At 67.2% G+C, this 26,584-nt stretch overlaps 2 protein-coding genes across 6 annotated transcripts in view; one reads left to right on the forward strand and one right to left on the reverse strand.

Annotated features, from left to right (window-relative positions):
- Nucleotides 1-838: 838 nt before the first annotated feature.
- CDC37 (cell division cycle 37, HSP90 cochaperone) lies at nucleotides 839-5,661 on the reverse strand. The gene is made up of 8 exons (XM_074854753.1): nucleotides 5,496-5,661; nucleotides 3,997-4,278; nucleotides 3,805-3,910; nucleotides 3,309-3,424; nucleotides 1,741-1,863; nucleotides 1,470-1,652; nucleotides 1,254-1,325; nucleotides 839-1,124 (listed from the first exon to the last, which is right to left on the reverse strand). Exons 1-8 carry the CDS (start codon nucleotides 5,595-5,597, stop codon nucleotides 975-977), a joined length of 1,134 nt encoding a protein of 377 aa, XP_074710854.1. The 5' UTR covers nucleotides 5,598-5,661; the 3' UTR covers nucleotides 839-974.
- A 114-nt stretch (nucleotides 5,662-5,775) lies between these two features.
- The window catches only part of PDE4A (phosphodiesterase 4A), a 30,230-nt gene continuing 9,421 nt past the window's right edge, over nucleotides 5,776-26,584 (forward strand). Inside the window, exons 1-8 of one of the 5 annotated variants that reach the window (XM_074854669.1) lie at nucleotides 5,776-5,950; nucleotides 8,827-8,945; nucleotides 11,263-11,495; nucleotides 21,156-21,341; nucleotides 21,962-21,998; nucleotides 22,271-22,344; nucleotides 22,450-22,499; nucleotides 22,997-23,109. In XM_074854669.1, coding sequence (XP_074710770.1) covers nucleotides 8,904-8,945; nucleotides 11,263-11,495; nucleotides 21,156-21,341; nucleotides 21,962-21,998; nucleotides 22,271-22,344; nucleotides 22,450-22,499; nucleotides 22,997-23,109 — 735 coding nt within the window. In that variant the 5' untranslated portion in view covers nucleotides 5,776-5,950; nucleotides 8,827-8,903. Of the gene's footprint in view, nucleotides 5,951-6,826; nucleotides 6,893-8,826; nucleotides 8,946-11,262; nucleotides 11,496-13,832; nucleotides 14,234-21,155; nucleotides 21,342-21,961; nucleotides 21,999-22,270; nucleotides 22,345-22,449; nucleotides 22,500-22,996; nucleotides 23,110-26,584 lie in introns of those variants that run through there. The other 4 variants (XM_074854671.1, XM_074854672.1, XM_074854674.1 and 1 more) reach the window with 4 other exon arrangements.

The following is a 26,584-nucleotide window of genomic DNA, read 5'->3' on the forward strand; positions in this document are numbered from 1 at the left end:
AAGCCCCGCCCAGGGAAGGGTCGGCGGCAGCGGCTATTGGCTGCGGAGCGGGGAGTGGGCGGGGCCAAGGCGGTGGGCGAGGCTGAAGGGGCGGGGCCTGAGCCAACCCAGGAGCGAGGCCGGAGGGGGCACAGCTGGATCCAAACCGGGGGTGGGGGGCACAGCTGGATCCAAAGGGGGGGGTGGGGCTGGAGGGGGCACAGCTGGATCGGGGGGGCGGGTGGGGCTGGAGGGGGCACAGCTGGACCCAAAGGGGGGGCGGGGCTGGAGGGGGCCCAGCCCAAGGCGAACACAGCTGGATCCAAGGGGGGGCACCACCAGTTAAGAGGGCAGGGCCCACATCTGGATGGAGACGTGGGCACAGCTGGCCCCAGCCCCACCTGGGGGTCACCCCCAATCCCCCCGGGGGGGGTCTGAGCCCCCCCACCCCTCCCAGGTGACAGCAGGGGGTGCCACAGCGCCCTACCCCCACCAGCAGCCTCCAGCTTGACCCCACCATCGTCCTCTGTCCCCAAATTGTCCCCAAACCCGCCCCCCCAACCCCCAAATCCACACCCGGTTTCTTCAATCTCTTTATTCACCGTAACAACGTGGTGAGAACGTGCCACCGCCCCCAGCCCGGCCTCAACCGCCCCCCTTTCACACCCCCCCCCCCCGCCTCTACCCCCCAACAAAACCTCCCACCCCCCCCTCTCAGGGCAGGGCCAGGGGGTGGAAAAATGGGGGGGGGGGGGCACAAGCAGCTCCCAGACATTCCCCAAAAGTCTCTACGGTGTGGAAAGCAGGGTGGGGGGGGCAAGAGGGAGCAGGACAGGGGGCAGAGGGAGGGAGAGACCCCTTTACACCTCTTTTCTTTTTTTTTTTAATCCTTTACACCTCTTTTTTTAGGCTTTATGCCTCTTTTTAGGCTTTACGCCTTTTTTTTTTTTTAGGCTTTACGCCTTTTTTTTTTTTTTAATGCCCCCCCCCCCATCTCACGGATTTCCTTTCTCCTCGTTGCCGTTTTCCTTCTTAATTTCTTCATAAAGGGCTTCGCCGCCTCCTTTCTCGGCTCCTTCCCCCGTCTTGGCGTTGGGGACCCAGAGCCCCGAGTCGATGCATCGCTGCATGTGGTATTTGGCCTCCTAAAAACGGGGGGGAAAAGGGTCACGTAGGGCCCGCTGCCTGCTCTGCCTGCCCTGCCAGACTGGGGGATCTCCTCCTTTACACCCCTGGAAGCCCCCCCCTGGGGTGTAGGGGAAATCCATACTCACGGTGGGATCCATTTTGCTGATCGTGTCCTGCAACATCTGAACGTCTTTTACATCAAAACATTTTTGCAGCTCCTGCGAGGCCGAAGAAAAATCATGGGGCATGAGAAGGGGGACACACACACACACACACGTGAGAAAACCCCCAAGGTATTAAACCGTACCTAAATTCTGCTGGTTTATTCAAAAAAAAAAAAAAAAGCCTGGGGTGATACTCACGGGTGGCAGGGACTCGTACACCTCCACGGGGTCGAGCCCGCCGGGGCCCAGGCGCTTCTGCCGCTCCTCTTCCTCATATTCCTTCATCGCCTTCTCGATGCGGACCTTGGCTCGCCCTCGCACCCGCTCCTTGAAGGCTTCCAGCTCGTCGTTGAAGCCCTCCATGTACTGCTGGTCGGCTGTCTGCGAGGAGAGGGGGGGCCTGAGGGTCCTCCTGCACCCCCATTTCCGCCCTCCCCAAATCCATCCTGGGGTCCTACCTGGTTCTCACCTTAATTTTGGTGAAAAACTGCCTGAAACAAGCCCTGGGATCGACCTTCAGGCTCTTGGCCAGCTCCAGGATGAACTGCATGACGATGGTCTGGTGGGCGACCTGCTCCATCAGGGCGTGTTTCTGGGGGGAGAAACGGGATGTGAGGACCCAAAAATTCACCCATCTCCGTGTTCTCCGCCTCAGGGAGGTCAGGGGGCTCTTCCCCAACCCCTTTTTTGGGGGGGGGGGAATGACGTGGATGAAGCTTGGTGATGGCAAAGGGCTGGGCAGGAACGCAGAGGGCAGATCCCTACAGAGGGACCGGGCAGGGCAGATCCCAGGGTCAAGGCCAACGGGATGAGATTCAAGGAGGATCCTGCGCTGGGGTGATCACAACCCCCCCGGCTTGGGGGCGAGGGAGGGGGATTCGGCCCCTTCATTCCAGTGACACCCCCAGCGTCCTGCGTCTGGACTTGGCCGTGCTTACGGTTGGACTCGGAGATCTTAAAAAGGTCTTTTTCAGCTCAAATTATTCCCCAATTCTGCGTCCAGCTCGGGGGCCCTCGGCACAGGGGAGACGGGGCCGTGCTGGGGGGGCCCAACTCTGCCCCGGGGGCTGGAGCAGCCTCCTGGGAGGACGGGCTGAGAGCTGGGGGTGCTCAGCCTAGTGAGGAGGCGGCTCCGGGGAGTCCCGGTTGCACCTTCCCACCCTCCTGAGAGGGGCGGGGAAGAGACTTTTTCACTGGGCCTGGAGCCGCAGGACAAGGGGGATGGGTTTGAGCTAAAAACAGGGAGATTTAGACAAGATCTGAGGAGGAAATTCTCTGCGCTGAGGGCGGGAGCCCCTGGCACAGGCTGCCCAGAGCAGCGGGTGATGCCCCGGCCCCAGGGCCGTTCAGGGGGCTCTGAGCACCCTGGGCGGGGGGTGGGCTGGGTGAGCTTCGGGGTCCCCCCACCCCAACCCCTTCCGGGGTTCCGTCATCTCCTGCCCCGGCTCCGAGGGCTCTGTGGGGTTTGAGGTGGGATGGGGCGTCCAAAGGAGAGCGACGGAGCTGGTGACGGGGCTGGAGAACAAGAGAAGGGGCTGAGGGAGAAGAGGAGCCTGAGGGGAGACCCCCTCGTGCTCTACAGCTGCCTGGAAGGGGGTGGGGGGCAGGTGGGGGGGGCGAGATCTCTTGTCCTGGATGACGGGATGAGGGGAAACGGCCTCGAGTTGTGCCCGGGCAGGTTTAGATTGGATACGAGGAAAAACCCCTCGGCCCAAAGGGCTGGCGGGCGCTGGGACAGGCTGCCCGGGGAAGGGGCCACGTCCCCACCCCGCGGGGGGGTTAAAAGACACGCAGACGCGATGCTGAGGGACGAGGTTTGGGGTGGGGAGTTGGTAGTTTCAGCTTAACGGTGGGACTCGATCATCTTAAAGGTCTTTTCCAACCTCAGTGATTCTCTGATTCCCCGATAATTCCTTAATTCCATGATTTCTGGCAGGAAAAGCAAATCAACCCGTGGCAGAAAGGCCAGCAAGGCGAGGACAACGCGATCCCAGCACAAAGCTGGCGGGAGAAATGGGTTTCATCCCGTTTTCTCACCTCTTCCACCTCCAGATCGATGCACCAGATGACTAAGTAATTAGCCGTCTCCTCGCAAACGAGGTGAGGGTTATCAGAGAGATATTTCTGGCTGTCATCCCAGCGCCGCAGCATCCCTTCAAAGCAGGGCAGCCCCAGTTAGCAGAGGAAGGTTTTTCCGCTCGTTAAAAAAAGAACAGCCTCTAAACCTCATCAGCAAAGAAAAAAAAAAAAGGGGGGGGGGGTGGGGGGTGTGCAGGGGGAGAGATGACTCATCCCAGGGTTAAATTAAACCCCCCCCAAATCGCGATTAAACGAAGGCAGAGCACGAAGCTTTGCCTCAGCTGGGCGAGTGGGCAAAAAATCTTATGAAAAACATGTCAAATCGTCAACTGTTCAGCAGAGCGAGCGACTTCCCAGCTGCTCCCAACAGCAGGGGGGTTCCCCAGCTCAACGACCCTCCAGAAAGGGGGAACCAGCCCCCCCCCCCGCCCCCCAACCCCTGCCCGGCACTCACCGAAGTGTTTGATTTGTTTCTCGTATCTCTCCACAAAGGTTTTGTGTTTCTTCTCTTTCTGTTCCTCCGTTTCCTCCTTCTCCTCCGGTTTGACGTTGAAGACGCTCTGGGGAGCGGAAGGACGTGAGGCGCCAGCCCAGCAACTCGGAGGGGGACACACACACAAAGAGGGGGGCTCCCCCCCAAACCCACCTTGCTGAAGCCGTCTTTGCTGAGGGTATCCACGTTCCAGGGCATGTTCTTCTCCTTCTTTTTCAGCTCCTCCAATTTGTTTTCCCAGCTTTTCTCTTCGTTCTTCAGCTGCTGGGCTTCAGCCTGGAGCTTCTCCAGCTCCCCCTTCCCGCTCCCCGGATCCGTCACCTCCAGCTCCTTCATTTTTTTCTGGCACTCGGCGAGTTTCCGTTTGCATTCCCTGCATCCTTTATCCAGCTCTTCCTTTTCCTTCTGGAATTGCTCCATCCTCTCCACTCGAGCCTGAAGGCGACAGGATGGAAACCACGGGACATCGTTAACTCTCTCCCACAGCCCTTCCCGGCCTCGTTAGCTGCGCTCCGGAAAGCCCCAGACACTCTCCCGGATCTGTTATCCCTGTGGAATAGGGTGAAGCACGGGGAGCTGCTACGAGGGGAGACCAACGCCCCCCCCAAAAACTCCAGTTGAAGAGAAAAACTCAAGCTCATCCACACAGCTCCAGAGTATTTTGTGGGAATCAGGAGGGAACAGCTCGGGCAGCAGCTTCGTTCCTTCTCCCTGCCAAATCAGGGCCGACTCTGGAAAGCTGCCACTTCCAAGTCCCTGAGGATTCATTTCTGCTCCAGCTCCAGCCATGCAGCCCCCACCCTCAGTTTACTCCTTGCCCTCCAAGCTGGGATAAACCCCCTGTGAGAAACTGGGGGGGTTATCGGCGCCCAGCCCCGTCCCCCAGCCAGGGGACGGTCCCCAGGGTGACCAAGCCCATGAAAGTGTCACCTCCCCAGGCCCAGGAGGCCACGGGAGGGTCGGAGGGGGGTTGTGGGGCCACGCCATGGGCTGCCCCAGCCCCCAGAAGGGCTCAGGAGCCCCCCAGCATCCAACAGCAGCCCCCAAGGGAGCTGCCTGGGGAGCCCCCAGCCCACTGCCCAGGGGGACAGGGAGCTCCCAGACATGGCAGAGACTGGAGCGGAAAGAAACAGGGGGCAGGGGAAGGGCTGGTTGCCATGGAAACAGGGGGTCCCAGGGGAAGGGGGGTGTCACAGGGAACTGGTCTCTATGAGGATGGGGGACCCCCTTACCTCCTTGGGGGTCCCTGCAGCTGGTTGCCACGGGTACAGGAGACACCCCCACACACACTTCTCCCTCCCCACAGAGGGGGTCCCTGGGCTGGTCGCTATGGTAAGAAGGGAGCCGCCACCCCTACCCCATGGGGGTCCCTGCAGCTGGTTTCCATGGCAACAAGACGGACACGCCCGCCCTCCCCCCCTTTCCCCTCCCCACGGAGATCCCGGGGCCGGTCATTATGGGAACGCGAGGAGCCCCCCTCTCCATGGGGGTGGGGGTCTCTGCAGCTGGTTGCCATAGTAACAGGAGAGCCCACCCTTTCCCCATGGGGGTGCCGGGGCCGGTCGCCATGGGAACGGGGCTCCCAGGGGAGCCTGGCCCGAAGGAGGTGGGGAGGGGGGGGGGAACGCGGCCGCGGGCCGCCTGGGCCGCACCTGGTGCCGCCATCGGAAGAGACTGGCCGTGTCGATGTTGGGGTGAGTCTCGTCCTCATCGTCCGAGACCTCGATGTGGTCCCACACGCTGTAGTCCACCATGGCGGCCCCCGGCCCCGCCGCCTCCGGCCGCTTCTGGAACCCTCCAGCACCTGCCCCGCCTACTTCCGCCCCGCGAGTGACGCACTTCCTGGAGCGCCGTCTGACGCACTTCCTGTTGCGCCTGCACGACCCTCCTCTTCTGCGCATGCGCACGAGGCGCCCCAGAGCAGCCGCCTCGCCCGGCACAAAGATGGCGGCGGTTTTAAAGAGACACGCACGCCGAAAAAGGGGGGGTGAGGGCAGCGCCCCCCGCTCGACGCCCCAAGGTCTGGGGGGGCTGCGGGAGTTCTCTCCCCCCTCAGGCAGGGTCTGCCCGGCTCCCGCGGTCTGGCAGGGTGGGAAGGGACCCACAGGTAGGTGGGTGCTTCATGTGCGGGGGCCATGGGGACAGGGCCATGGGGACAGAGGGGCACGGGGAGACATGGCGGGACACGGGGGGACAGGGACATGAGGGGACGTGGGGACAGAGGGATGTGGAGGGACAGGGACATGGGGACAGAAGGATGTGGTGGCACAGGGGCATGGTGGCGGAGTGACATGGAGACCGAGGGACATGGCGGGACGTGGCGCCTTGGGGGGACAGGGACATGGTGGCACAGGAATATGGGGTGCTCAGGCCCATGGGGACAGGGCCATGGGGACACAGGGCCATGGGGGGACATGACGCCTTGGGGACACGGGGACAAGGTGGCACAGGGACACGGGGACACCAGAATGGGGCGGAAATGGGGACATGGTGGCACAGGGACGTGGGGACACTGGGACATGGGGGGACATGGGGACATGGGGATGTGGGGACAGAGGGATGGGGGGGACATGGCGCCTTGGGGACACAGGGATGTGGTGGCACAGGGCTGGGGACACCGGGATGGGGGGGTGGGGGGCACGGGGACATGGTGACACAGGGACATGGGGACACCGGGACAGGGAGGGACACGTGAATCTGGGGACAGCGGGACATGGGGGGTGCCCGGTACCGGGGGGGGGGGGGGGGGGGACACACTGGGGACAGCGGGGCTGCCCGGTGCTGGGGACACCGGGGGTATCGGGGTACCCGGTGCGGGGGGATGCCGGGGACACTCACACCCCCACACACACACCCCGGTGCCGGGGGGTCAAGCGGGGGGGGAAGGGGGGGAGGGGGGAGCCGCTCCTGCCGCGTTTCCGCCGCCGCTGTCACCGGGAGCTCTCAGCGGCACCGGGGCCGGTACCGGGAACGGCTCCCGCCCTGCGCCGCCGCCGTGAACAAAGGCAGGTGGATGCCGGGGAGCGCCGCGGCACCGGGAGCCGGCCAGGTACGGCACCGGGACCGGCACCGGGACCGGCACCGGGAACGGCATCGGGACCAGGACGGCCCCTTCCTGCGTCCCCGCCGCTACCGGAGCCCTCCCCCCGGTGCTGCCCCGGCCCCGAGCATCCCCCTGGTACCCCCGGGGGAGCCCCGGTACCATGCGATGGCCGGGACCAGGGTGCGGCAGCGGCGGCTGCAGCCCCGGGGGGCTGCGGGACCGGGACGGGCGGGGGACGGGGGATGGGGGGGTGGGATGGGGGGGTCCCAGCAGAACGGGGACAGGGGGTGCCGAGGCCCAAAACTGGACCCGCCAGCGGGTTTTACCGGGGGTGAGCACCCATGGGTGGCCCCCCCAGCACCCCCAAACCCCTCGTCGCACCTGAGGGGGGTCCCTGGGCCGACCCCGGAATCCCACGGGACCCCCCAGGCCCAGTGGGGACCCCCATTCCCGCCATTTCTCAGCCCCGCCCCCCCCCCCCCGCGCTCACCGGGGGGGCCTCGGGGGTGGGTGCTGGGGGGGTCCCCCAAAACCCCACAGCGGGGTGTGTGGCATCGGGGTGGTCTCAGGATCCCCCCCTCAGGGCCTGGTGTTGCCGGGGGGGAGCACTGGGTGGGCCGGCACTGCCGGGACCCCCCCGAGGCTGGCCGGTGCTGGGGGTCTCACTCCCCACGGCTGCCCCACGCAGGGAGGGGCTGGGAGCGATGGCAGTGCCGGTGCTGTGGGGAGGGGTGCTGGTGTTGGGGGGGCGATGCTGAAGGGTGCTGGGGGAAATGGTGCCGGTACCAAGAGCGGTGCCGGTGCCAGGGGAAGAGACACCAGTGCCATGGCCGATGATGCCAATGCCATGGCCAGCAATGCCATGGCCAACAGTGCTGGTGCCATGGCCAACCATGCCATGGCCAAGGATGCCAACGCCATGGCTAATGATGCCATGGCCAATGATGCCAATGCCATGGCCAACAATGCTGGTGCCATGGCCAACAATGCCATGGCCAACGATGCCAATGCCATGGCCAATGAGGCCAATGCCATGGCCAACGATGCTGGTGCCATGGCCAATGATGCCAATGCCATGGCTAATGATGCCATGGCCAACGATGCCAATGCCATGGCCAACAATGCCATGGCCAACAATGCCAATGCCATGGACAATGATGCCATGGCCAATGATGCCAATGCCATGGCCAACAATGCCCTGGCCAATGATGCCATGGCCAATGATGCCAGTGCCATGGCCAACACTGCTGGTGCCATGGCCAACAATGGCATAGCCAACAATGCCAATGCCATGGACAATGATGCCATGGCCAATGATGCCAATGCCATGGCCAACAATGCCCTGGCCAATGATGCCATGGCCAATGATGCCAGTGCCATGGCCAACATGCCATGGCCAATGATGCCAATGCCATGGCCAACAATGCCCTGGCCAATGATGCCATGGCCAATGATGCCAATGACATGGCCAATGATGCCATGGCCAATGATACCAATGCCACGGCCAATGATGCCATGGCCAGCAATGCCATGGCCAATGATTGCATGGCCAGTGATTGCATGGCCAACAATGCCATGGCCCACAATGCCATGGCCAATGACCTGGTGCCAACAATGCTGCAGGACGTGGTGCCGGGGTGTCCTTGTCAACCTTTGCCAGGAGAAGCTGGGGTGTCCCCCCTGGGTGGGAACCGGGGCTGCCAGGAGCTGCTGTAGAGCACCGCACCCACCGGCATGGCCCCCCCGGGCCCTCAGCCCCAGTGTGTGTAGGCGCAGGGGGGGGTTGTGCCAACTGGGGGGGAGTGTGTCAGGGCTCAGCCTGGCTCCCCAGAGCCCCCCTGGTCCAGCACAGGCTGGGCTGCCAGAGGGGGGTGCTGGGGGGGGGGGTGTGCCGGGGGTCTCCCCACTTCCCCGCCCTCAGCCTCGGCTCTCCCCCGCAGGCGCCGCAGCCCCCTGGGACGTGGCGGGGTCCCCCCGCATGGCCCCCACGCCCTGAGCCCCCGCACCGGGCGGGCACATGAGGAAAAGCCAGAGCGACGTGGCCGGGCCCGAGGAGCAGGTGAGGCGGCACCGGGGGGGGGGGGGGGGGGGGGGGCCACCGGGGTGGGGATGGGTCCCCCTGGGAGCATAAAGGGGGGGGCTGGGGGTGTCCCCTCTGCACCCTGGCCTTGGGGACCCACAGCAGAGGGTGAGGGGCTCCTGCCTGGGTGCCGTGCCGTGCCGTGCTGTGCCACGCGAGGCTCCCTGGCTGTGCCGTGCCACGCGTGTGGTGCCGTGCTGTGCCGATCCATGCCGTGCTGTGCCATGTGGTGTGAGGCTCCCTGGCCGTGCCGTGCTGTGCCGTGCCACGCCACGTGGTGCCACGTGGTGCCACGCGGTGCCGATCCATGCCGTGCCACGTGGCGTGGGGCTCCCCTGGCCGTGCCATGCCATGCCATGTGGTGCTGTGCCGTGCCGATCCATGCCATGCCGTGCTGTGCCATGTGGTGTGAGGCTCCCTGGCCGTGCCGTGCTGTGCCGTGCCACGCCATGCGGTGCCATGCGGTGCCGATCCATGCCATGCCACGAGGCTTGAGGCTCCCTGGCTGTGCCGTGCCATGCCGTACCATGCCACATGGTGCCATGTGGTGCTGTGCTGTGCCGTGCCGTGCCGTGCCGTGCCATACCATACCACATGACATGAGGCTCACTCTCCATGTGGTGCCATGTTGTGCCGTGCCATGTGGTGTGAGACTCCCTGGCCATTCCGTGCCACGCCGTGTGATGCCGTGCCGTGCCGTACCATGTCAATCCATGCCATGCCGTGCCATGCCACATAGTGCGAGGGGCTCCCTGGCCGTGCCGTGCCATGCTGCGTGGTGGGAGGCTCCCTGGCCATTCCGTGCCATGCTGTGTGATGCCGTGCCATGCCGTGCCGTTCTGTGCTGTGCCAATCCATTCCGTGCCATGCCGTGTGATGCCGTGCCATGCCATGCCGTGCCGTGCCGTGCCGTGCCGTTCTGTGCTGTGCCAATCCATTCCGTGCCACACCGTGTGATGCCGTGCCATGCCGTGCCATGCTGTGCCATGCTGTTCTGTGCTGTGCCAATCCATTCCGTGCCATGTCGTGTGATGCCGTGCCGTGCCATGCCATGCCGTGCCATGCTGTGCCGTTCTGTGCTGTGCCAATCCATTCCGTGCCATGCCGTGTGATGCCGTGCCATGCCGTGCCATGCTGTGCCATGCTGTTCTGTGCTGTGCCAATCCATTCCGTGCCACACCGTGTGATGCCGTGCCATGCCGTGCCATGCTGTGCCGTTCTGTGCTGTGCCAATCCATTCCGTGCCATGCCGTGTGATGCCGTGCCATGCCGTGCCATGCTGTGCCATGCTGTTCTGTGCTGTGCCAATCCATTCCGTGCCATGTCGTGTGATGCCGTGCCGTGCCATGCCATGCCGTGCCATGCTGTGCCGTTCTGTGCTGTGCCAATCCATTCCGTGCCATGCCGTGTGATGCCGTGCCATGCCGTGCCATGCTGTGCCATGCTGTTCTGTGCTGTGCCAATCCATTCCGTGCCACACCGTGTGATGCCGTGCCATGCCGTGCCATGCTGTGCCGTTCTGTGCTGTGCCAATCCATTCCGTGCCATGCCGTGTGATGCCGTGCCATGCCGTGCCATGCTGTGCCATGCTGTTCTGTGCTGTGCCAATCCATTCCGTGCCACACCGTGTGATGCCGTGCCATGCCATGCCATGCCGTGCCGTGCCGTTCTGTGCTGTGCCAATCCATTCCGTGCCACACCGTGTGATGCCGTGCCATGCCGTGCCATGCTGTGCCATGCTGTTCTGTGCTGTGCCAATCCATTCCGTGCCATGTCATGTGATGCCGTGCCGTGCCATGCCATGCCGTGCCATGCCGTGCCGTTCTGTGCTGTGCCAATCCATTCCGTGCCACACCGTGTGATGCCGTGCCATGCTGTGCCATGCTGTGCCATGCTGTTCTGTGCTGTGCCAATCCATTCCGTGCCATGCCGTGTGATGCCGTGCCATGCCATGCCATGCCGTGCCGTGCCGTGCCGTGCCGTTCTGTGCTGTGCCAATCCATTCCGTGCCACACCGTGTGATGCCGTGCCATGCCGTGCCATGCCGTGCCATGCTGTTCTGTGCTGTGCCAATCCATTCCGTGCCATGCCGTGTGATGCCGTGCCGTGCCATGCCATGCCGTGCCATGCCGTGCCGTTCTGTGCTGTGCCAATCCATTCCGTGCCACGCCGTGTGATGCCATGCCATGCCGTGCCGTGCCGTGCCATGCCGTGCCGTTCTGTGCTGTGCCAATCCATTCCGTGCCACGCCGTGTCACACCACCCCCTCTGACCGACCCCCGTCCCTTCCTCGCAGCCCCGGCCAGAGACGCCGGACGCCGGGTGCTGTGGCCATTCCCCCCCTTCCCCGGCGATGCTGGGTGCTGACCTGCGCCGCGGGCACCGCCGCCTCTCCGCCACCCTCCAGGTGACCCCCCGGAAGCCCCCGGAGCGGCCGCGCTCACCGGAGCCCGCCGGCCTCCCGCGCCCCACCACGCTGCCCCTCCGTGTCCCGCCGCGCATCGCCGTCACCCGCCCTGAGCCCCCCAGGTAGGGACGGGGTTGGGGGGGGGTGACACACGCACACACGGCACGAGGCTGAGCCCGTCACTGCGGTGGGGGTCCTGGTGGCATCAGGGACACACCCCACACCCCACACCCCCCCCCGCCTTTTCTGGGCACTGGGCCTGGCTGGGGGTTGGGGGGGACGCTGGGGACACCCTGCCAGAGCCAGGATGTGTCCCTGGGCTGGGGGCTTTGACAGGGAGGGGACAGGGACAGGGAGAGGACGGGGAGAGGGACCAGGACAGCATCTGGGATGGGAATGTGGCCCAGGATGGGGACAGTGCTCAGGACAAGGCATTGTCCAGGTTGGGGACAGTGTCCAGGCAAGGGACATTCCCTGGGACCAGGACAGAGCCCAGGGTGGGGACAGTGTCCAGGATAGCGACATTGTCTGGGACAGGGACAGAGCCAGGGATGGGGACAGTGTCTGAGCAAGGGACATTCCCTGGGACCAGGACATGGCCCGGGACAGGGACATTGTCCAGGTTGGGGACAGTGTCCATGTTGGGGACAGTGTCCGGGCAAGCGACATTCCCTGGGACGGGACAGAGCCCAGGGTGGGGCCGTGGCCTGGGCTGGGGACGGTGCCAGGGGTGGGGACATCGCCTGGGACAGGCACATTGTCCCCGATGGGCCTGGCCCCCCCCCGCAGCGGTGCCACCAGCCCCCTCACCGCCCCGGCGCTGCGCCCCGCTCCGCCGGCCACCGCCGCGTCCTCACCACGTCCCTACCGGGGGGGGGCTGGGGGGGGAGCCCCGGGGCCCCCCCTGGTGCGGTGGCGGTGTGGTGACGTGCCACCAGCCCCCCCTCGCTGCAATGAATCAGCCGCCGAATTTTCCAGGGTGTGTGTCTGCCCGACTCCCCGTTTCCCATCCCGCAGCCCCAAAATTCCCGGCTGCCGGCGGTTTTCCCAGGGTGGGGCGGGATATTGGGGTCCCCCGCACCCCGGCTGCTCTCTTGGGTGGGTGACATTAATGGGGGACATTTTTTGGGGGGGGGGGGGAATGTGTGTGAAGTGTCTTCACACCTGCCTGCGCCCCCCCGCCCCCCCGCAACGCCGATGGGGTTTGTGGTAAAACCGGAGCTGCCGGGAGCTGGAAGTTGGGGGGGTCACATCAGCCCCCCCCCCCCCCATTTTGTGCCAGGGCTGGAGCTGGGGTGGGGGGACACAGTGTCCCCCCCCCTCCCCGGTGATGGGGGCAGGGGGATGTGCTCAAGGGTGAGGGGTGTTGGGGGGCACCAGGCAGGCGTGGGGACCCCCCAGTGTCCCCTCGGTAGGGTGGGGTGGTCACCGGGGACCCCCACCCCGGCATGGGGGGGTCCCTGCAGCGCCGCGCGGGGGGGGGAGGATCCCCTATTGCATCTCGGGGGGGGTCTGTGCAGCACCATGCTGGGGGGACACACGCACCCCCCCCATTCCAGACACGGCGGGGGGAGTGTCTCCGCAGCACCATGCAGGGGGGCACCCCCAAATCTGCAGTGGGGTCTGTGCTGCATCTGGCCCCGGGGGGGCCCCCGGTTTTGCTCTGGGGGGGTCCCTGTTGTGTCTGCTCTGCCCTCCCCCCACGCGTGGGTGCTGGCGGGGGGGGCAGGATCTCTACACTTCTGGTTTCTTCTGGAGGGGGGGAATCCCCCGACGAGGGGGGGGGGGGGGGGGGAATCCCTGGATGGGGGGGGGGTGTCCCCACAGTCTGGGGATACCCCGATAGGGGGGTCCCCCGGAGAGGGGGGCGGGGGAAATCCCTTGGGGAGGGGGTCAGCGGGGGGGGATTTTATGGCTTTCTGGGGGATTCCCGCGGGGGGGGGGACCGGGGGGGTCTCCCCCTCATCGGGGGATGCCTGGAGGGGGGATCCCCGCCGGGGGGGGGGGTGTTATCGGGGAGGGGGGGGTGTGTTCGCGCCGCCTTGTACCTGCGTGGGGGGTCCACGGGGTCCCGGGGCGGAGCCGCCCCCGGGGAAGGGGCGGGGGGGGGGCAGGTCCCGGGGCGGGGGGAGGCGCCGAGGCGGGCGCGGAGGCGGCACCGGCAGCGGCACCGGCAGCAGCGGCGGCACCGGCAGCGGCGGCGACAGGCGCCTCCCCCGGGGTCGTCCCAACCGGTTGCACGGGGCCATGCGGAGCCCGGGACCGGGAGGAGCCGCCGCCGCTCCCGCCGCCGCGCATCGTTAGGGACCGGCACCGGGACCGGCACCGGGACCGGGACCGGGACCGGGACCGGGACCGGCAGCGGCTCCGGGAGCGGCACCGGGAGCGGGTCGGGCACCGGCAGCGGCTCCGGTACCGGCACCGACACCGGCAGCGGCACCGGGAGGGGCTCCGGTACCGGCACCGGGTCGGTCACCGGGAGCAGCACCGGTACCGGCACCAGTTTGGGCACCGGGAGCGGCTCCTTTCCCGGCACCGGGAGCATCTCGGGGTCCCCGGTTCCCGCCCCCTCCCCGGTACCGCGGATGATGGAGCCGGTACCGAGCTCCAGAAAAAGCCTCTCGCTGTCGCTGCCGGTGCCCCGGGAGGGGCCCAGCACCCTGAAGCCCCCCCAGCACCTCTGGCGCCAGCCCCGCACCCCCATCCGCATCCGCCACCGCGGCTTCTCCGACACCGACCGGCACCGGCACCGGCCCATGGAGCGGGCGGACGCCGTCGACACCGGGGACCGGCCCGGGCTCCGGAAATCCCGCATGTCCTGGCCCTCCTCCCTCCACGGGACCCCCGGCACCGGCAAGCGGTAGGTGACAGCGGCGGGGACCCCCCCCCTATGCACCCCGGAGCCCCCCCCGGGCACATCCCGGTGCCGGTACTGGAGGTGGGACCCCCCCCCACCCTGGTACCGTCCTCATGCCGGTACCGTGGCGGCGGGAGGCAGCCAGTGGCCGCGGCACCGGGGATGGATCCGGCCCGTGAGCTGCCGTGGGAGTGGGGGGTGGCAGTGACACGGGGGGGTCACATCCCTCGGGACCCCCGGCCTGGCCAGACCCTTCCCGGGGTCCCCCACCAGGCACCGGGAACGGTGATGGGGTCACTGGGCACTGGTGCAGCTGCAGTTCCCAGCTCCGCCCCCCCCCGCCTGTGGGTGCTGCTCCCGGTGGGGTTTGGGGGTGTCCAGGGACCCCCCCAAGACGTACCCACAGGCCCCCACATCCTGTCAGCCGCTGTTTTGGGGTGACCTCCTTCATGCCACCGGTTCTACCGGGGTGAACTCCCTCCCGGGGTCCACGGTGGGACCCTGGGGGGTCGAGGGGGGGGGGGGTCCCCATCCTGACACCGGCGTCGGGGGCTGCCAGGATCCGGCCGCAGTGTCGGTGCTGGGGAGATGTACCGGAACGGGAGACACTCGATGTGGGGGGACGGATGCAGCACCCCCAAACTTGGGGGGAGAAACCTCAACCAGCCCCCCCTCTGCCCCGAGATCCATCTGGCACTGGCACCGGCTCTGCCCGTTCCCGGCCGAGAAGTTTTTTTGGGGAAAACAACTTGGGAACGCGCCGACGGGTGGTTGTGCCGCGACGGCAGCATGTGCCGGGCGCCGCGTCCTTCCGGCAGAGCCGAGGGGGCAGCGGCACCTCCGGCTTCGTTAGGGGAGTTAATTTATGCGCAGGAGGCTCAGCAGATGGTCGGGACTCGGGGTTTTATTTCCTTCCTCCTCCTCCTCTTCCTCCCTTCCCGACGGAGTTTCCCCCCCCCTCGAGGCAGCTGCTGGGCGCGAGCGGCTGGGGAGGGCGACAGGGCGCGGGCAGGGCCGGTGTCACCCCCCCCCCGGTGAAACCGGCGCTACCGGGGCCCCCCCAACCCCAGGGGTCGGGATGTTGGACCCCCCCATTGCGGCGGCACCTGAAATCGGGGAGACCCGACGGATCAACAACACCCCCCCACACCCCCCAGCCCTCATCCCGGCATCCCCATCCCGCTGCCGGCGGCGCCGGCGCGGTTCAACCGGGAGGAACCGGCTCAGCCCTTGCTTACGGGGTTTCTCCCTTCCTGGAGCAATTAGTGTAATTAAGCAAAACGAACGTGAAATCCCAAGCTGGGATTTCGCCGGGGCAGAGGCGCCCGGGCAGAGCCCGGCTCCCCGCGGCAGCGCCAGGATCCGTCCGGCCGCCGCCGGCTCCCGGAGGCTTTTCCCGGGTTCCTGCAGCCTTCGCTCTAATTAATTCCTCCTGCTTTAATTCCTTTCCTTTTCAGAATTAAAAAAAATATAATACTAATGGAATCGACGCCAACCCCGCGCCGCCGGCGGGTCGTGGCGATGGCGGCGGTGCCGCGTGCCGCCCAGCGCAGCCCCTCCGGCGGTTCTGATGTGCCGTAATCTTTTTTCGAGGGGGATGAGTCACCTGCGGCCATTAAAAGTGATTCACGGTTGTCTCGGGCTCCCGGCGCGGCTCCTGGCCGGGAGGAAATCCCGCGCCGGCGGGCGAGCGCCTGTGCCGCTGCCAGGAATAGCCGGGACGCCCCTTCCCGCCGCCCCCGGGGCCGGCTGGGGCTGCCGGCCGATGTGGCACGGCCCGGTATGGCCCGGTATGGCCCAGTATGGTGTGATATGGCCCAGTATGATGCGGTACATCACGGCACGGTGTGGTACGGCCCAGTATGGCCCAGTATGGCATGGTACGGTGCACTATGGCTCAGTATGATGCGGTACGTCATGGCACGGTGTGATACGGCCCAGTATGGCCCAGTACAGCACAGTACGATGTGGTGTGGCCCAGTATGGCCCAGTATGGCCCAGTATGGCATGGTATGGTGCACTATGGCTCAGTATGATGCGGTATGTCATGGCACGGTGTGGTACGGCCCAGTATGGCCCAGTACAGCACAGTACGGTGTGGTGTGGCCCAGTATGGCCCAGTATGGCCCAGTATGGCATGGTACTGTGCACTGTGGCTCAGTATGATGTGGTACGTCATGGCACGGTGTGGTACGGCCCAGTATGGCCCAGTACAGCACAGTACAGTGTGGTGTGGACCAGTATGGCCCAGTACAGCACAGTACAGTGTGGTGTGGCCCAGTATGGCCCAGTATGGCATGGTATGGTGCACTATGGCTCAGTATGATGTGGTACGTCATGGCACGGTGTGGTACGGCCCAGTATGGCCCAGTACAGCACAGTACGGTGTGGTGTGGACCAGTATGGCCCAGTATGGCTTGGTGTGGACCAGTATAGCCCAGTATGGCATGGTATGTGCACTATGGCTCAGTATGATGCGGTACGTCATGGCACGGTGCAGTACAGCACAGTATGGCCCAGTACAGCACAGTAAGGTGTGGTGTGGCCCAGTATGGCCCAGTATGGCATGGTATGGTGCACTATGGCTCAGTATGATGCGGTACATCATGGCACAGTGCGGTACAGCACAGTATGGCCCAGTATGGCCCAGTATGGTGCGATACATCATGGCATGGTGCAGTATGGTACAGTATTGTCCAGTATGGCCCAGTATGGCACTGTATGAGGTGGTATGTCATGGTATGGTGCAGTATGGCCCAGTATAGCCCAGTACAGCACAGTATGGCCCAGTATGGCCCACTATGGCGTGGTATGGCCCAGTATGGGCCAGTATGGCCTGGCATGGCCTGGTATGGCCCAGTACAGCCCAGTATGGCCCAGTATGGCCCAGTATGGTAGCACCAGGCTGGGGGTCCCTCTGGACGGGGCGATGCCCATGGTGGCCCTGGGCACGGGGATGTCCCAGTGCCGGTCACTGTCCCCATCCCCATCTCCTTCCCAGGCTCCAGCTCTTCCTCCTCTGTCTCCATCCCTCATCCCCATCCCATCCTCATCCTCATCCTCATCCTCATCCCCATCCTCATCCTCTTCCTCATCCCCATCCCATCCCATCCTCATCATCCTCATCCTCATCCTCATCCCATCCCATCCTCATCCTCATCTCTGTCCCATCCCCGTCCCCGTCCTTTTCCCAGCCCACGTGGGGGGACTTTGGGGTCCCCCCCGCCCGCCCCCCTCGGGGACAGGGACAGGGACGGACCCAAACTGGCCGCACTGGGATGAGGCCGAAGGAGGGGGCGCCTGCCGGAGATGATCCCACCTGGCCCCGCCGGGGAGCGGGGTCCCCAATTCTGGGGTGCTGGTCCTGCTGCCCCCCCCTCCAAATCACCCCAACAGGATCCCAAACTGGGGGGGGAAGGAGCCGGGACCCCCGGGGCACCCTCGGGTCCCCGATCCACTCGGGATCAACACACTCCAAAATGGACCCGGGGCACCTGGGGGGGACCCAGGGGGGTCCCTGCCCCAGAGGAGCCCCACCCCGGCTGCCCCCCATCTCTCGCCCAGCGGCTGCAGCTCCCGAGGTCAGAAATAATTCCGATAAAATCCCAAAAAAGCCCTTTTCCTCCCCGGAGCCGGTTGCTAAATTTGCCGGCTGTGAGTCACCCCCCCCCCTCCGCTGCCTGCGCAGCCCCCCCGTCCCCCCCCGCCCCCCCCCCCTCAGCGGCCCCCTGCCACCCCGGGGGGATGGGCGCTGCACCCCATGGGGACCCCGTGGGCTGGGGTCCCCCCATGGGGCACGGGGGGGGCACCAGGGGGGCACGGAGGGGCTGTGACCCCCCCTCAGGTGTGCCCGTGCCCCCCACAAGGCCCTATCAGGACGTGTTGCTTGGTCCTGGGGGACACGGGGGTCTGGACCCCCCCCGCGGACACCCCCGGGAACACACACGGGGTCCCCCCCCCCCGTCTGTACTCCCTCCCAGGTAGGGACCCCCCCCGACCTAGTACAGACCCCCCCAAACCCGGTACAGACCCCCCCTTTCTGCTGTGGGGAAGGCGAGGGGGGGGCTGCTTGGACACCTGGGGCCTCTATGGGATTTGGGGGCGGCTTTTGGGGGGGCTCAAGGCCAACCCCCCCCCATGGGGTTGCCCCTCCCTGTAGGGATGGAGGGACCCCCCCCAGGGCTGGGGGTTACCTAAGTGCCCCCCCACCAGGGGGGTTGTCAGATCACACCCCCCCATAATCAACAGCTCCCCAGGCTGCTCTACCAGCCCCCCCAGGGCCCCCCCAGGGGGGACGCGGTGTTGGGGGGCTCCAGGGGGGAAGCAGGCCCCCCCCCCCCCCCGCCGCTCCTCCCGGAGCAGCTAGTTAGAGGAAGCTGGTAGAGGAAGGGGGGGGGGGGGCGGGGCGGGAGCACCCCCGTGTGCCCCCCCCCACGCACTCATGGAGCTGGGGGGCACGCAGTGGGCCAGCGGCAGGAGACCCCCCCCGAGAAGCGAGCGGGGGGGGCTGGCGGCGAGGTAAGGGGGGGCAGAGGGGAGCACCCCGAGCCCGGGGCAGGGGGACAGGGACCCCCCCATACCCAGCTGGGGGGAGGACGATGACAACACAGGGACACCCCCCCTGTGCCCACACTGGGGGACACAGGGACTCCCCCTTTGCCCAGGAGGGGGAACGGGACCCCCCCATTGTGGTGGGACAGGACCCCCCTCCCCAGGTTTTGGGGGGCAGCGGTGTTCCCCATGCCCAGGTTTAAGGGGGGGTGTCTTTTGAGCCCCCCCCCCCCAACAGCGGCTTTTCGGTGCTCCCCGGTTGTGTGGGGACCCCCCAAGAACGGCGGGGGGGGGGCGGGGGGTGGCAGGACGCCTGGGTTCCTCCTGCGGCCTAGGGGGAAGTGGGTGACGGTTGGAGGGGGAGGGGACAACGGGGCCCCCCCCCCGCCCCCCCCGCGGGTCCTCGCCCCACACTGGGGCGTCCTGAAACTGGGCGGGGGGGTCCTGGTTGTGACATTGGGGGGCCCGGGGGGCCCCAACTGGGACACACAAGCTTGGGGGGGGTCGGTACTGGGGGGGGGTCCCACAGTGCATGGTCCCTGGAGACCCCCAGCCCGAGGTTTGGGGGTCCCAGTGTTGGGGGGTCCCGGTGTTGGGGGGTCCTGGGACATGGGGGTCCTGGGGGTCCCGGGATTGGCGGGTCCCAGGGGTCCTGGTGCTGGGGGGTCCCAGTACTGGGGGGGTCCAGGGGCACAACGCTCCTGGGGGTCTCAGTGTTGGGGGGTCCCAGTGTTGGGACGAGGACTTGGGGTGGCACCGGCTCAGCAGGTCCCTGGAGGGGGGGGACGACGACACACACGGCCTGGGGGGGGGTCAAGTGGACCCGTGGGGGGGCGCTGGGAGGTCCTCACCCACGGGTGCTGCTGCAGGTGCCAGTTGTGGGTATCGGTGTCCCCGTGTCACGACGGGGGCGGCAGCTTCGGCCCTGGTGGGAACACGAGACAGCGGCTGAAATGGAGCGTCACCGCCTGGTGCGGTGACACCACGGTGACATGGTGACACGGTGTCTGGGGCGAGCAGGGACTGGCACCGGGGTGCGGTGACACCGGTGGGTGCGGTGACATTGATACACACGGTGACACCGGTGTGCGTGGTGACACTGGTGTACGTGGTGACACCACTGTTCACGGTGACACCAGTGCACACGGTGACACTGGTGCATGTGGTGACATTGATACACATGGTGACGCCGGCTCACACCGTGACACCAGTTTGTGCGGTGACACTGGTGAATGCGGTGACGCTGGTGCACGTGGTGACACCACTGTTCATGGTGACGCTGGTGCTTGTGGTGACACTGGTGTGTGTGGTGATGCCAGCGTGCACAGTGACGCTGGTGTGTGCGGTGACATTGATACACATGGTGACGCCAGTGTGCGCGGTGACACTGGTGAACGTGGTGACACCACTGTTCGTGGTGACACCAGTGTGTGCAGTGACACTGGTGCACATGGTGGCACTGGTTCATGTGGTGACACCACTGTTCATGGTGACACCAGAGTGCACAGTGACACTGGTGCATGTGGTGACACTGATACTTGTGGTGGCACTGGTGCATGTGGTGACACCGCTGTTCATGGTGACGCTGGTGTGCACGGTGACGCTGGTGCACATGGTGACACTGGTGCGTGTGGTGACGCTGGTGCACGTGGTGACACCAGTGTGTGTGCTGACACCAGAGTTCATGGTGACACTGGTGTGCACAGTGACACTGGTGCACATGGTGACAGTGGTGTGTGTGGTGACGCTGGTGCACGTGGTGACACCAGTTGCTGACACCAGAGTTCACGGTGACGCTGATGCACGTGGTGACACTGATACTTGTGGTGTCACCACTGTTCACGGTGACGCTGGTGCACGTGGTGACACTGATACTTGTGGTGACACCACTGTTCACGGTGACACTGGTGCACGTGGTGACACTGGTGCACGTGGTGACACTGATACTTGTGGTGACACCACTGTTCACGGTGACACTGGTGCACGTGGTGACACTGGTGCACGTGGTGACACTGATACTTGTGGTGTCACCACTGTTCACGGTGACGCTGGTGCACGTGGTGACACTGATACTTGTGGTGACACCACTGTTCACGGTGACACTGGTGCACGTGGTGACACTGGTGCACGTGGTGACACTGATACTTGTGGTGACACCACTGTTCATGGTGACACTGGTGCACGTGGTGACACCACTGTTCACGGTGACACTGGTGCACGTGGTGACACCAGTGCACACGGTGACACCGTCACCTCCGGGCACGTCCCCGGAGCCACCAGCCACGTCCCCAGCGCCACTGGCTCCTGGGTGGGGGGTGTCCAGCCTGGCCCCCCCCGCCCCGTCCCCAACGTCCCCCTGTGTGTCCCCCCCCAGCTTCGAGGCGGAGAATGGCCCCTCGCCGGGGCGCAGCCCCCCCGACCCACAGGCCAGCCCGGGGCTGGTGCTGGTCCCCGGGGGCCCCCCCGGCCAGCGCCGCGAGTCCTTCCTCTACCGCTCCGACAGCGACTTCGACGCCTCCCCCAAGAGCATGTCCCGCAACTCCTCCATCGCCAGCGAGGCGTGAGTACGGCCCCCCCAGGACCCCCCAGGACCCCCCAGACCCCACCCGGAACCCCCCCGATCCCCCCTGGACCCCCCCAGACCCCCCCAGAGACCTTTCATGGACTCTGGGTGCCATGGGGAGCCCCTGCCATCCACCTGGAGACCCCCCTGTCCCCCCCAGAGCTCCCCAATATCCCCTGCCCACCCCCCCCCAGGGACCCACCCCCCCATCTCCTTGGGTGTACCCCGATATCCCCTTGGGGGACCCCCCACTATCCCCCTGGGGACCCTCTGATACCACCCTGGGGTCCCCCCCAATACTCACCTGGGGATCCCCCCACCGTCCCCCCGGAACCCCTTGATACCCCTTGGGGACCCCCCCAATATCATCCCGAGGGACCCCCCCAAATACCCTCCTGGGGGCTCCCTGTCTTCTCCTTGGAGACCCCCCAATATGCCCCTAGAGAGTCCCCCTCCATCCCCCCGGGGGACCCCCCGATATCACCCCGGGGACCCCCAATATCCCCCCCCCCCCGGGCTCCCTCTGTACCACTGTGGGCCGTATCCCCCCCAGGGTGGAGGGGGGGCGCCGGGGGGGGCACCCAGGCATCCTGACCCCCCCCTCATTTCTCTTCCAGCCACGCCGAGGACCTGATCGTCACCCCGTTCGCCCAGGTAGGGTTGGGGGGCCCCAGGGCGGGTCCCCGTGCGTGGGGGGGGGGGGGGTAGATTGGGTCCTCCACCCCCAAACCCTGCCGGGGTGGGGGGGGGGTCCTGGGAGGGGGGTTCTGTTCCCAGTCCTCGGGGTTTGGGTGATGCCAGCGGCAGATTTGGGGTCTCTGGAGGGGGGTGACCCCCCTCTATGTGTCCCTGACCCCCCCCACCGCTGTGCCACCCCTATTTTGTGTCCCTGACACCCCCCCCACCGTGCCCCCCCCCCCCCCCAGGTGCTGGCGAGTCTCCGCAGCGTCCGCAGCAACTTTTCCATCCTGGCCAATGTCCCCACCCCCACGGCCAGCAAGTGAGTGACCTTGACCTTGACCCCGACCTTGACCCCGACCCCGTGCAGGGGTCCCTGCCAGCCCTGACTCGCCCCCCCTCCCTGTCCCCCCCCCCTCCCCGGCAGGCGGTCGCCCATCGGCTCCCAGCCCCCCCTCTGCAAGGCCACACTCTCGGGTAAGGGGGGGGTTGGGGCTGAAGGGGTTAAGGGGGGGTTGGCCCCCCCAGCTCGGAGGATTTGGGGGGATTTGAAGGGATTTTGGGGAAGGGGGGGGAGCGGTAAAACTGGGGAAACTGAGGCACGGGGCTGGCACCCCCCCCCCATCTCCCCCAGCCCTGTCCCCAGGGGGTCCCACAGCCCCCCCTTGAGCCACATCCCCGTGTCCCCCCATCCCTGCACCCCCCAATCCCCAGGGGGGGTCGCCCTCATCCCCAAGGGGGGGCTCCCTGCACCCCCCCTCCCCATCACCTCCCACTTCCCCCTCCCCCAATCCCCAGGGAGGGTCCCCAAACCCCTCTGCAGCCCCCTCCATCCCTGGTTGTCCCCACAGCCCCAAGGGGGTCCCTGTGCCCCCCCTGTCCCTACCCCCATCCCGGGGGGGCCCCCCAGCCCCATCCCGTGCCCCCCCCCGTCCCCGGGGGCCCCCCCAGCCTGGTGCCATGCCCCCCCCCAGAGGAGACGGCGCAGCAGCTGGCGCGGGAGACGCTGGAGGAGCTGGATTGGTGCCTGGAGCAGCTGGAGACCCTCCAGACCCACCGGGCTGTCAGCGAGATGGCCTCCAACAAGGTGGGGGGACACGGGGGGACATGGGGATGGGGGACATGGGGGGGGAACAGACCCCACTGGGACATGGGGATGGGGACATGGGGACATGGGGACATGGAGACAGGACCCTGCTGGGACATGGGGACGTGACATGGGGACATGGGGATGGGGACAGACCCCGCTGGGACACAGGGACAGGGACAGGGATGGGGCCAGGACCCCACAGGGACATGGGGACAGACCCTGCTGGGACACGGGGATGGAGACAGGGACATGGGGACATGGGGACAGACCCTGCTGGGACGCGGGGACGGGGTTGGGGACAGACCCTGCTGGGACCCTGTTGTGATATGGGGACAGGGACAGGGACATGGGGACATGGGGATGGGGACAGGACCCTGCTGGGACACAGGGACAGGGATGGACCCAGCTGTGACATGGGGACGGGGACACGGGGATGAGGGGGCACAGGGATGGGGACAGGAACGTGGGGACATGGGGACAGACCCCACTGGGACACAGGGACTGGGACATGGGGACAGGACCCAGCTGTGTCACGGGGACGGGGACAGGCCCCTGGTTCCACCATGGGGACAGGCCGGGGGGTTGCTGATGGCAGCACCGGTGGCAGCGGCTGTGTCAGGGGTGTTGGTGACATCAGGGCCAGCGGTTGTGCCAGCAGGGCCGGCGGTAGCGGCTGCGGTGGGGTGCGGGGGATGCCGGTGGCGGTGCTGGTGGTGCCGGTGGTGCTGGTGTCCGCGGTTGTGTCGGGGCGTTGATGTTGGTGCCGGTCGTACCAGTATCAGTGGTTGTGTTGGTGGTGCTGGTGGTGCTGGTGCCTGCGGTTGTGTCGGGATGTTGGTGGTGCTGGTGGCGGTGCTGGTGGTGCCAACAGGGCCAGTACCCACAACTGTGCCGCTACCGGTTGTGCTGATGCCGGTGTCAGTGGTTATTGGGTGTTGGTGGTGCTGGTTGTGCCGGTGCCGGTGGTGCCGGATCAGGTGTTGGTGGTGCCGGTTGTGCCGGTTGTGCTGGTGCCTGCGGTTGTGTTGGGGTGTTGGTGGTGCCGGTTGTGCCGGTGCCAGCGGTGCCAGTGTCGGTGGTTATTGGGTGTTGGTGGTGCTGGTTGTGCTGGTGCCGGTGGTGCCGGTGTCGGTGGTGCCGGTGCTGGTGGTGCCAGTGTCGGTGGTTATTGGGTGTTGGTGGTGCTGGTTGTGCCGGTTGTGCCAGTGCCTGCGGTTGTGTTGGGGTGTTGGTGGTGCCGGTTGTGCCGGTTGTGCCGGTGCCGGTGGTGCCGGTTCGGTGGTTATCGGGTGTTGGTGGTGCCGCTGGTGCAGGTCTGGGTGCAGGATCGAGCCCCCACGTCCCCAGGGCCCTGTCGCCCCCCCCCTCTGCCACCCGTGGAGGGGTCCCCACCCCAGCGGGGGGGCCTGTGGGGTCCCTGGGGGTCTTTATCCCCACGCGGGGTCACTGGTGGGACCCCATCAGCTCCCCGCCCCCCCCCGTCCGAACGCCTGGGTCCGTCCCCCCCCCTTGCTCCGCCCTCCCCCCCCCCCCCCCCCCAGCGCTGCGGCGGGGCCGTGGCCGTGGCCGTGGCCGGGGGGGGGCCGGGGGGGGCCGTGGGCAGGGCCGGGGGGAGGAGCGAGGCCCCGCAGCCGTGCGCAGGCGTGCGCCCCCCCCCCCGCCCCCCCCCCCGCCCGGCGCTCCGCGGCCTCCGCAGCCCCGACGGGACCCCACGGCCCCCCCCGGCACCCCAAGGACACCCCCCCAGGACCCAAAGAACTCCCCCAGGACCCCAAGGCCCCCCCGCCGGCCCCCCCGCGACCCGCCCCCCCCTCCCGCCCCGCCGCGGTCCTCTGCATCCTCCCGCATCCCTGCTTGCCCCCCCACGCCCCCCTCCAGCATCCCCACACCCCCCCGAGCCCCCCCATCCCTCCGCGTCCCTTCGCCCCCCGCACCTCCCACGCCCTCCCCATCCTTCCCGGCCCCCCCCGCGCCCCCCCCCTCGCTGCCGCCGGACACCCCCCACCCCCCCCCCCCCAAGCCCCGATGGGCTCCGGGGACTCCCGCTGACCCCCCACCACCCCGGGGAGGGGGGGGGGGACTGCAGGGCCCCGGGGGAGGGGGGGGGGGGCGATGTGAGGGACCCCCCCGGCCGGGCGCAGCGCCGGGGGGGGGGGTGGGCTGGCGGTGCCCTCCCAACCCCGGGGGGGGCCCTGCTCCCCCCCCCCCCGGGACCCACCATGCCAAGGGCCCCACAGCGCCCCACCGCCTCCCCCGGGCCTTAAGGGGCTGCAGGTAGGGGGTGCTTAGGGAGGGTTGGGGGGGGGGGGAAGCCCCCCCCCCCGGTCATCAGGGACCCTCAGTTCCCTTGGGGCGGCGGGGGGGGCCCAGCGCCCCCAGCCGACCCCCCCGCGGCCGGAAAATGCCCTTGGTGGATTTTTTCTGCGAGACCTGCGCCAAGCCCTGGCTGGTGGGCTGGTGGGACCAGGTAAGGGGGGGGCACGGGGGGGGGGGGCACGTTTGACCTTCCCCTCCCCCCCAATGTCACGGTGGGACCCCCCTGAGTCAGTCCTCGGGGTGTAGCCCCCCCCCCCCTCCTTGCACGGTGCCGCCACAGCTTGAGGGGGGGCGGTATTGGCGGGGGGGGGGGCTGCGCTGGATATTTGGGAGGGGGGTTGCACTAGCCGGGGGGGGCACTAAATTTTGGGGGGGGGCTGCGCCGTCACGCAGAGACCCGGCAAACTCATGACATGGGGCATCAAGTTGAGGGTCGTCCCTTGGGGGGGGGGGGGCGCCGGAGGATCCCCCCCCCCCGACCCGCGTGGCACAGCAGGGGTTAACCCCCCCCCCCCCGCAGGGACCGGGATGGGGCAGTTGCTACGGAGACTGCGGTTGCCATGGAGACCGGGCGGAGGGCCCTGATTGGCTGATGGGGAAGGGATGCGGGTGATGCTCTTCCCCCCCCCCCCAGTGTTGGGGGTAATGGGGGGGGGCTGGGGGAAATGAGGGGGGGGGTGTCAGCCCCCCCCTCGCCCCGGGACGGGCCCAACCTGGACGGGGGGGGGCGGGCCCAGGCGTCCTCCCCGCCCCCGGGAGGGGCGATGGGGTCTGGGGGTTTTGGGGGGGGCCATGACAGAGGTGGGAACCCCCCAGCCCCGCTCAGTCTGGGGGTGCCCCGAGGGGGTGCGAAGGCCCCGCGCTCCCCCCCACCCCCCCCCCCGGCCTCGCAGCCGCCGCCGAGGGATGAGTCACGGCGGGGGGGGGCGGGGGGGGGGGGGGGCAGCATCCGGGGCCCGCTCAAGGACAGCGAGGACTTGGGGGGGCACAGGCGGCCCCCCCGCTGCCGCAGCCCCCCCCCGGGGGGAGGGGGGGGGCACCCCTGGGTGCTCCCGGCGGGGGAGGGGCCTTGGGGCTGGGACAGTGTTGGTGGTTCCCAGTGTCCCCCCAGTGCCACCAGTATCCCCCCCCCAGTGCCACCAGTGTCGTGTCCCCC

The sequence above is a fragment of the Strix uralensis genome, chromosome 38, assembly GCF_047716275.1.
Source record: "Strix uralensis isolate ZFMK-TIS-50842 chromosome 38, bStrUra1, whole genome shotgun sequence".
Classification (NCBI taxonomy): Eukaryota; Metazoa; Chordata; class Aves; order Strigiformes; family Strigidae; genus Strix; species Strix uralensis.